The sequence below is a fragment of the Bison bison genome, unplaced genomic scaffold (assembly GCF_000754665.1).
Source record: "Bison bison bison isolate TAMUID 2011002044 unplaced genomic scaffold, Bison_UMD1.0 scf7180017864079, whole genome shotgun sequence".
Classification (NCBI taxonomy): domain Eukaryota; kingdom Metazoa; phylum Chordata; class Mammalia; order Artiodactyla; family Bovidae; genus Bison; species Bison bison.
Window position 1 is genome coordinate 224711 of NW_011494651.1, and position 10467 is coordinate 235177.

The following is a 10467-nucleotide window of genomic DNA, read 5'->3' on the forward strand; positions in this document are numbered from 1 at the left end:
TTCATTTGGAAAGACCCTGATGCTGGGAAAGATTGAAGGTGGGAGGAGAAGGGGACAACAGAGGATGAGATGGTTGCATGGCATCACTGACTCAATGGACATGAGTTTGAGTAAACTCCAGGAGTTGGTGACGGACAGGGAGGGAGGCCTGGCGTGCTGCAGTCCATGGGGTCGCAAAGGGTCGGACACAACTGAGTGACTGAACTGAACTGAACTGAATTTCAGACCTAGAATAAATTGTTGCAATGGTATAAGGAATTCCTATATTTATCCTGATCCCCATAAACATGAACGTTTTACCATATTTGCTTTATCCTTTCTACCTTCTCAATATAGATATAAATGCAGATATTTAGATGCTGGTCGGTCATGTGGATATCAAGCATCTGTCTATCTAGCTAGATAATTATCTCTTTCCTGAATCCTTGAGAATAAGTCGCATATATTATGCCCTTCTATTTCTAAGTATGTTGAGGTATGTTTTCTAAAAACCAAAACATTCTCTTCCGTAATTTCAGTACAAGTGTCATTACCGGAAACGACATTGATACAATAGCATTATCTAACCCACCAGACTAAATTCTATTTCTCCAGCTGTCCCAGTAATGTCCTTTTACCCAAAGAAATGCACTGACATCTTGTCACATCTCTGCAGCCTCCTTTAATCTGGAGCAATTCTTCAGTCTTTCTTTACCCTTCGTGACGTTGATGGAGAAGAATGCAGGTCAGTTATCGCCTGGAATGTCTCTCAACGTGCCTTTGTCTGATGTTTCCCTCATGACATGTATACCTGTGGCAGATTCATTTTGATATTTGGCAAAACTAATACAATTGTATAAAGTTTAAAAAAATAAAAAGAAAAAGAAAAAAAAAGAAAAAAAAAAAGAGATTCGGGTTCTGCATTTTTGGCAGAAGCCAGGTGTTCTCAGTGCATCTTCTCAGGAGACATAATGCCTGGATCCCTCCCATTTCTCAGTATATTAATTTATTTTAATTATTTAGTTAAACTGATGTTGATCATGTTTGTCCACTGAAAATGTACCTCTTCTTTCTAATTAAGTATCTCATGGGAGAAGGATTTCTATGTTTAGAGTTACCTTTCCAGCAGAAATAACTGGAAAACTGGGAAAAATGTAGGAAACCACTATTTTCGACATTAGAATAGAGGCAAGGCAGGTCTGTGAACCTTAATAAAAGGGACACAAATGAGGTGAACCCTACCATCACCTATGCTCCCTGCCTGGACGTGAGTCCTGGACTGGGGTGCAACTTAAAGCGAGCTCAGTGGTCTCACGGAGTTGAGGAGACAGAGCTCAGAGTTTGAGGAGGTCAAGGTTAAAAGCAATTTAAAAGTATCAGAGTAATTCACAATTAACTGCCTGCCAGAAAACTTCTTTCAAACCACGGTGCCAGGGAAGACTCTTGAGAGTCCCTTGGACAGCAAGATCAAACCAGTCCATCCTAAAGGAAATCAACACTGAATATTCGTTGGAAGGACTGATGCTGAAGCTGAAGCTTCAATACTTTGGCCACCTGATGCGAAGAACTGACTCATTGAAAAAGACCCTGATGCTGGGAAAGAAGAGGGCAGGAGGAGAAGGGGGTGACAGAGGATGAGATGGTTGGATGGCCTTACCGACTCAACAGGCATGAGTTTGAGCAAGCTCTGGGAGATAGTGAAGGACAGGGAAGTCCGGCGTGCTGCAGTCCATGGGGTCACAAAGAGTCAGACACGACTGAGCGACTCTTCAAAGGAACGCCAACACTCTTCAAAGGAACGAAACGAAACTTGCCCAATAACGTAAAATCCTTGATATCTAGCATTCAGTTTAAAAAATGACTAGAAATACAGGGCAGAAAAATGTGAACCCTAACCAGAAGAAGAATCAGTCAGTAGAAGCAGACCAGGAAATGACAGAGATGGTGAAATTAGCATTCTACAAGACAACCAACCTGGGTGCTTTAAAAATATTCGTGTTATAGAAGACTGTTCCAGATTAAAAGCCTGACAAGACATGACGGCCGAGTGCAACCAAGAGAAACCTATGATTCCAAGTGGATCTTGGAGTAAAAATCATACAAACAAAACCCCTGTAAACAGCATAATAACATTTGGGGAAATTTGAGTGTGAATGAAAATATTACTATTTCAGTGTTAATTCTCTAGAGTGTCCTATGGAAGAATATGTTTGTTTCTAGGAGATAAATTCTGAAATATTTGGAGATGACATGTCACAATCCCTCCTTGGAATTTATTTTTAAATGGTTCAGAAAAAAAGTGAAAGAAAAAGCAAATGTAGTAAGATGTACAAAAAAAAAATAACAAGCAAAACCTTCTTGAGATTCAGCAATGTAATTTACATCCTTTATATAGTTCATGGTCATCGTTTAGTGCTAAGTCGTGTCCGACTCTCAGGACACCGTGGACTGTGGCCTGCCAGGCTCCTCTGTCCATGGGATTATTTAAGGAAAATTAAGCTATGATGTGTATGTATACTGAGTTGCTCAGTTGTATCCAACTCTTTGCAACCCCGTGAACTGTAGCCCCCCAGGCTCCTCTGTCCATGGGGTTTTCCAGGCAAGAATACTGGAGTGGGTTGCCATGCTCTCTTCCAGGGGATCTTCCCCACCCAGGAATCGAACCTGTATCTTTTGCACTGCAGTGAATTCTTTACCTCCTGAGACACCGGGGATGTCCAAGCTATGACAGATAACTCTAATATAGTTATATAAAATAATTACATAGTTTTCTATATGAAATTCAAATTTTAAAAATCGTATTGAGTGACAGCCTCTTTCTCACTGCATTTTGTGACAAACCCCAGTCTCATACAGGTGGGACAGAGCGGCAGACTAGACCATGCATCTCTGTGTCTTCTTCTGTAATGTACGGATGTAAGAGCATCTGCCTGCGAAGCTGGGTCCTAGTGAAATTAAAGCCCTGACCATTATCCTTGCTTCATCATCAGTCACTCAGCAAATACTAGCATCAGTGATACCTTTTGTCATTTTCATGACCTTTCATGAGCAGCCCCACTTACCTGCTCGCCTGCTTCCCACGTGCTCTGCCCCCTTTTCTGCAGCATCTGTCAGCAGAGAAAGGCTGGTTAGTCTCTGGTCATCCAGCGCTGTCACCTGTTGCTATGGAAACTCTCAATTTCAGCCTGGCTCGTAAACACTCAAGCTCAAGAGACCAGCTTGAGTCCGCCCCGCTGTCCTGGGACCTCGCCTTCTTGTGTTCCTCTAGTCCTTTGCACAGGCTGTTCCCTCCACCTGGAACATTCTTACCCATCTTTCTTCAACTGGCAAACTCTTATTCATCCATCAAAGCCCACATCTCCTCGAAAAAACTTCCTGATCCCCTTAGGCAACGACAGCCGTCAATGTTTATCCAATGAGCCCACTTCGTGCCAGGCATTGCTCTAGGCACTAGGACTCAGGAGCCTTAAGGGGCTGTGGTATGGGATCATGAGAGGATCTGCTTCTTAGATAAGGCAGTTACGGAAGGCTTCCTGAAGGAGGAGGCACTTAAGCTGATGAAAACAATGCAGACTCAGCCATTTTAAAAGCTAGGTAGAGGGCACAGTAAGTGTGACCACCCCAATGCAGGAAGGTAGGTGGCTCTTTCAGGCAACAGAAGGGTTGTCGAGGCTGGGAGGGCGTGAGGATGGGAGAGGTCAGGAGATGAGAGTGGAGAGCAAGCTGGCAGGTCCCATGAGGACCTTGGGCTGGGCCGGGAAGACTGGATTTCATTTTAAGGGTTACTGGATCTGCTGGCGGGTTTTAAGTGAGTTGAGATGTGAAGGGGATCCTCTGGTTGCTTGTGGAGAACAACTCAGGGGTAGGAGGTGGGGTTTGAGCAAGCAGTGTGTTCCCAGCTAGGAGGCTCCTGTGTGGTCCAGGCGAGAGGACAAGGTGGGCCCTGGCCAGGCGGGGACAAGAAGCTGGAGGGACAGCCTGGAGGCAGCTCTGACAGCTTGCTGATGGAGGGGCTGGGGCCTCGTGGGACCTCAGAAACTGGCTTGGTTTGCATATCCGGGAGGGGAGAGGGACAGAAAGAAGAAATGGAAGCTCTGAGCTGCCTGCGAGGCGTCTGGGGAGCGTAGAGGTGTGGGTGGGCCCATACGCCCAGGGGCAGAGCCTTCCGGAGGGGCTTGCGGTGGCTTTCAGAGCACCAGGTTCTACAGCCCCGCCAGGAGGAAGCGCCCTGCAGACGCAGCCTGGATGGCTTTGCAGAAGCCACAGGCCCCGGAGGAAGTGAGCCGCTTGCCCCTGCCTCCCGGGCGGCCCCTGCCGACCTAGGGCACCGGAACTGGCTTTGCTTTGGAACCCAGGGACCAGCAGCGCTTGAGCTCCGTGGCCTGCATTTCCCTGCATGGAGGAAGCAGCCAGGTGAGTCCTCGGTTCTGAGCCTGAGCTCAAGCACACAGAGAGGGAGGCTCTGGGAGGCCTCGTGGAAACGAGGCCGGGAGAACCCGGTCTTAGCCGAGGTCCCACAGGGACGATGCGGGGCGGAGCACTCCCTGCGCCCAGCTGGTCCCCCTGCCTCTTAGGCTTGGAGGCGGCCACTCCCCCAGCCCAGAGTCCCGGGCAGACAGAAGGGCACCCTCCCAGCTCTCGTGTAGCCAGGGAAAGTTTCCCTTTCCAGCCTGTCATCTCCCCTAACCTTCAGCCAAGGAGACCAGCCACCCCAAGTCTTCCAATGAAGAAAGGGAGGCCCAGGTCTGACAAGGGACAGCCCCTGGGGCTGCTGAGGGCTGGAGGGAGCTCCCAGCTCTGTGGACACTTGCTGCCTTTGGCGCCCATCAGGTTCAGCCCCTCCCGGTAAAGGAGCATCAGGAACAGAGAGGGGAGGTTGTTTGCCCAAAGTCACACAGGAGGAGGAGCCCACCTGGAACCCAATCTCCTGACCTCTCCCCCTCCCCCAGGCCTAGTTCCCGCCTCTCCTCTGGCCCTGTCCTTTGAACAGAACCCCGTCCAAAAGGAGGCTTGGGAATTCGGGGGGATGGAGTTGGCCCAGTGGCTGTGCTCTCCACACCCCCACGATTTAGGGCAGGACGGAGCCGCAGACAGGGCCCTGGAGTCCCCAGGCTGGCTGCCCGTGTCACAGCATCTTGTGAGTGCCTCCATCTTACGGCAGCTCTGGGCCCTGCTACTCCAGCCAGGCCTCCCCGGGGGCTGGAGCTGACCACCAGCTTCTGTTGCAGGAGGCCCCCCGCCCCAGATGCCTTGTTTGGGGCTGAAAGCGCTATAGGAGGCCCAGGGGCCAGAGCGGAAGTGGTGGGCGGGGCCGCACCCGGCAGGAGAGGAAGTGAGTCCAGGGGAGCAGGAAGGAGGCTCTGACTCTGCCGGGCACCCTCCCCGCAGCGAGGATGAGGAGGGCCGGCTCTGAAAACTCTGGCCCTTCCCGGTGAGCGGAGAGACCCCTGAGCTCCCTTGACAGGCCAGGATGACAAGCCCCACTGTGGAGACGCTGGCTCAGAACTTGAGCCAGGCAGGACCAGCCCACACCCCCGAGAGCCCATCCTGCACCCCAGTCCCATGTCCACTCACCCAGAGGCTGGGGGGCTGCTCTGTGCTCCCTGACTCAGGCTCAGGGCCCAGAGAGGACAGGCCTGTCTCCCACCGCGGCCCCGGTAGGAACTCCTGGTCTGCAGACATCACCTGTCACATGATCACTGCCACACTGCCGCCCCTGCCCCTCCAGGAGATTTGCCCCCTGAGGTCAGCCAGAGGGTTTTCTGGATCCAAGAAGCTCTGAGCAGGGGGTTGCCCCCTTGGTCCTACTGCCCGGGTAAGGGTGGGTGGGTGGAGGTTCCTGTGTGCTGCAGGAGGGGCTGTGGGCTGGCGGCTCCGCACCCGACCAAGGAGGACCCCTTCTCCCCGCCAAGCCTCTACACAGGCTCTGACCTCGGCCGCCGCCTGTTTCTGTGGGCCGTCCCGCAAGCACTGGCTCCCAGCGACCCTCTCAGCAGGCACCCTGGCCCCTTGCCCGGGAAGTGCGGTGACTTGTCCACCCACATCCAGCTCCCGGCCTCTCCCCGTACCTCCTGGTGTCTAGAGGAAACAGCAGACCTCGAGTTTAGGGTGACTCGGGGGTGACGTCCTTGGTTCCCTGCCTCCCCAGGGCCAGCAAGGCAGCGATGGAGCCAGAGTCCCTCTACAACCTGCTGCATCTCCCTGGGAAGGAGGACCCACCGGCCGAGGAAGAGCTCTCACAAGGTGCGGGCCAGGTGGGGCAGAGCAGCAGGGCTGGCATCCTGAGACGCCCCCCGGGCCGTATCAGGCCCTGCCTTGGCTGCCAGGTGGTCCGCTGAACACCCAGTTCTGTCCAGCCCCTGCCTCTACCTTCTGCTTTATACTTGACTCCCCTGCTTCTGGAACCTTCCACTGAGTTATCCCCAGATCCCGCATAACCCCGCTTCTCCAGGTTAACAGGGACAGTGTTGAGGATGCTGACTGCTATGTGGTCCCCTCTGTGCGGGGGCTGAGCTGAGCTCGTCTTAAATGCAGCATCTCACCTGTTACTCTGAAGAGTGGTAATCGTGGGTGCGCTCACCTCCTTTTTACAGACGAGGAAGCAGGCACAGAGGGTGACATTGCAGAGCCGCAAGCCCGGCGCCGCAGGGCTGACTTCATTAACTGTCTGGCATTCTCGGTTTATAAGTGGTTTCAGGTTGGAAAGCATCAGGAGGAAAATTGCTGTTAGGGTGGCAGGGCTTCGTGATTTGGAAAAGTGTTTATTTTTGGTTTTATAGTCGGTCTGGAAATACAATTCTGGCAGGCGGAGCTGGAACATGGCGGGATTCAGAGTGGCAGGAAGGATGCTCCAGGAAGGGGCCGCGGCCATTCAGGCACCGCCACCCCCGCGCCACCCCTGCCACCAGGCCTTTGCCGGAGCCTGTCCTCCTGTGAGGAATACACGGGCCGGGTGGGACTCAGAGGTCTTCAGCATGTCTGCAAGACTCCAGCTGGGCGACGTGAACACAGAGGCGATGCGTCCTGTCCTGTGGATGCGCGCAAAGCCAGCCCCGGGGTGACTCATTGTCTCCCACATCCACTGAGACTGGATGACCTCAGTGGTCCGCCTGGGCCCTGCCATTTGTGGGTTCCATGGTTCTTCAACGTAGAGGAGATGCTGACCCAGGTCTTGGGGCTCAGTGGAGAAGCAGGTGCCCTCAATGCCCTGCCCACACCGGGGAGCCTGGCAGTCGTGGTTGAACGCTGCCTCGGCCCCTTGGAGCCCAGGGATCTGGGCTTAACTGGTCTGTGACCCCTTCTTATGTATGTGGAAAGAGGGTCAGATAAAATGCAAGATATCCAGTTAAATGTGAATTTCAGATAGACAAGAAATAGTTTTCGAGTTTACGTATGTTCCCCAAATTTGAATATTGTGGTGTCTGAAGATGGGCTGGTGTTCATGAGAGAAGTGAGGGGGAAGAGTGTCCTTGGGGAGGCAGGAACCGCTTGGATTAAGGAAGTGGGTGCAGAGGACGAGGCGTGTCTGGGAAGCCCAGGTCTCTGGGGATGTTTGGTGGTCAGGGCGTGTGTGTGTGTGATGGCATGTGTACATATGTGTGACTGTGTATCTACGTGTGTGTGTGAATGCACTTGTGTGCCTGTGTGTCTGAGTGCCCTTCTGCACATGTGTGTGCCTTTGTGTGTGTGTGTGTGTGTGCGTGTGAAGTTGTAGGACCAGTCTCCCCTCTTGGTCGAGACGCTGGCTCCAGGGCTGACCTTCAGGCCCCCATCCATGTGTCATGCCCCACTCTGTTTCCAGGAGAGAAGAGGAAGTTCCTTCCCCCCACTTCCCGGAATAACCCCAAATTTGAAGAATTGCAAAAGGTGCGGCAACCTTCTCTGACCATCTTTCTCTGGAGGAGTCTTCCTACCTTCTTGGGGTGGGGACCGTGGGCCACCCCCTCCCCAACCTCAAGCTGGTGGGTGGCAACCCCACAGGCTCCCGGGAGGCCTGTTGAGTGGCTGCAGAAGGGATCTTGCTTGAGCACCAACGGTGTGCCTTTCTGTGCGTGATCCCAGCAAGGCTCCTGGTGGTTGAGAGAGGTGAGCTGTCACCTGCGTCCCAGGGAGCAGAGCCTCAGGAGTGGCCTGACCCATGGGGGACACACGGTGGCCAGCGACGGAGCCGGGCTTGGACCCAGGTCATAGACCCCAGCTCTCGCGCTCCTTCTCTGGCTCAGCTGCCGGGGCGGGAACACACAGCCACCGCCCAGTTCTCAGCTGTGAGCTGCGCACAGGCTGGGGGCTTCCAGTTTCCTCGCAGTATTTCTCTAGTCTCCGCAGGGTGTTTCTGTTACCTCCTCCAGGGAGACCTCCTGACCTGCACCACCTCTGACCGCCCCTCAGAGGATTTTAAAACCCCTGTATTATCAAAACCTTACGCAGGACAAAAAAAAAGCCCGAAGTGCTCAGGTCTGCTGGAGCCCAGAGCAGACCCCTAACAGCCTGGGAGGTCAGAGCAGGCTTCCCAGAGGAGGCGATGTTTGACCTGGCCTTGAAGGACGAGGAGGAGTTGACTGGCGGGAGGAGGGCAGAGCTGAGCCCGGCGAGAGGCCGGGTGGGGAGTGGCCCCCCGTCAGCTGTCCCTCGGGGCCGCAGGTGCTGATGGACTGGATCAACGCCGAGCTCCTCCCAGAGCACATTGTGGTCCGCAGCCTGGAGGAGGACATTTTCGACGGGCTCATCCTGCACCACCTTTTCCGTAAGTTTCCGCTTTCAACCCCGGAAAGTCCTGGGGGGCAGAGTGGGCCAGCCTGGGGCTCACTTGTCGCCCTCTGCAGAGCCCTTGGCAGACGGCTGCAGGACAGGCCTGCTGGCCACGGCTTCCTGAGCTCTCTCCATGGAGCAGGTGCTGTTAACCCTCAGCACAGCTGTTCTGTGATCATCCCCACTTTACAGATGAGGAAACTGAGCTCCGAAAGGCCTGGTAGCTTGTCCAAGGTCTCACCATGAAGAGAGCGGTGTGGGGGGTGGGAAGGAGCCAGGGGTCTTGGCTTTAACCACTAGACCACACTGCCCCGCAGGGACGAGGACCGGGGGTCACTGTGTGGGAGGCTAAGGGGGTGGGGCACAGGGTCTTGGACAAGGTGGAGTGGGCCGGTGGTGTCTCCAGAGAGCAGGGCTTGCCTAGCCCTGCACCAGCATGCGCCGTGACTGCCTAGAGGAAGTGGACTGGCTGTGGATGCCCTGGCAGGAGCCCCATCTGCCCGCCCTCCCCCAGCCTTTCCCACCCTTTCCCTCCATCCCACCCCTCTTTCTCTGGTCCTCAGAGAAGCTGAGCGGACTCAAGCTGGACGTGGAGGAGATTGCCTTAACCGCGGCCAGCCAGAGGCGCAAGCTCACGGCGGTCCTGGAGTCTGTGGACCAGAGCCTGCAGCTGGAGGAGCCACAGGCCAAGTGGAGCATGGAGAGTGCGTGGGGCTGGTGTGGAAAGGGCTGGGAGCGGGCAGGCAAGGAGGCAGAATTACAGCGCCCTTCCCCGGGGGGCGGGGTTGCCTCGAAGTCCCGCACGAGGATGATAGAGGCAGCCTTCTCCATAAGGCTGCCGTGGCTCCCTGACTCCCAAGCACCGCACATGAGCTGAGCTGCCTTGTTGGATGGGTGCTGCCCGCCTGCTTCATTGACTTATCTAAGTTGCATCTGCAGTGCCTGCTTATAAGAAACGACTGTGCAAGGTCCCACCCAGTTAGCCACTTGGTAGGATTTCCTGCCATTCCAACCTCTGCATCCTGCCCATTTTCCAGATGAGAAAACTGAGACTGGAAGGAGTTGAAATAGCCTGACCAAGGTTGGGTGGTGAGGTGGTCAGTTCAGTTCAGTCACTCAGTTGTGTCCGACTCTTTGTGACCCCATGGACTGCAGCACGCCAGGCCTCCCTGTCCATCACCAACTCCCAGAGTTTATTCAAACTCATGTCCATTAAGTTGGTGATGCCATCCAACCTTCTCATCCTCTGTCATCCCCTTGTCCTCCTGCCTTCAATCTTTCCCAGCATCAGGGTCTTTTCCAATGAGTCAGTTCTTTGCATTAGGTGATCAAAGTATTGAAGTTCAGCTTCAGCATCAGTCCTTCCAATGAATCTTCAGGACTGATCTCCTTTATGATGGACTGGTTGGATCTCCTTGCTGTCCAAGGGACTCTCAAGAGTCTTCTCCGACACCACAGTTCAAAAGCATCAATTCCTCGGTGCTCAGCTTTCCTTATGGTCCAACTCTCACATCCGTACATGACCACTGGAAAAACCATATCCTTGACTAGACGGCCCTTTGTTGGCAAAGTAATGTCTCTGCTTTTTAATATGCTGTCTAGGTTGGTCATAACTTTTCTTCCAAGGAGCAAGCATCTTTTAATTTCATGACTTAAGTCACCATCTGCAGTGATTTTGGAGCCCCCAGAAATAAAGTCTGACACTGTTTCCACTGTTTCCCCATCTATTTCCCATGAAGT

General features: G+C 53.7%; 1 protein-coding gene across 3 annotated transcripts in view; it reads left to right on the forward strand.

Annotated features, from left to right (window-relative positions):
• Positions 1-4052: 4052 nt before the first annotated feature.
• PARVG (parvin, gamma) overlaps positions 4053-10467 on the forward strand; it is a 25742-nt gene continuing 19327 nt past the window's right edge. The window contains exons 1-5 of one of the 3 annotated variants that reach the window (XM_010837592.1): positions 4053-4392; positions 6128-6222; positions 7781-7845; positions 8620-8722; positions 9291-9431. In XM_010837592.1, the coding sequence (XP_010835894.1) occupies positions 4376-4392; positions 6128-6222; positions 7781-7845; positions 8620-8722; positions 9291-9431 (421 nt within the window). In that variant the 5' untranslated portion in view covers positions 4053-4375. Of the gene's footprint in view, positions 4393-4912; positions 5411-6127; positions 6223-7780; positions 7846-8619; positions 8723-9290; positions 9432-10467 lie in introns of those variants that run through there. The other 2 variants (XM_010837593.1, XM_010837591.1) reach the window with 2 other exon arrangements.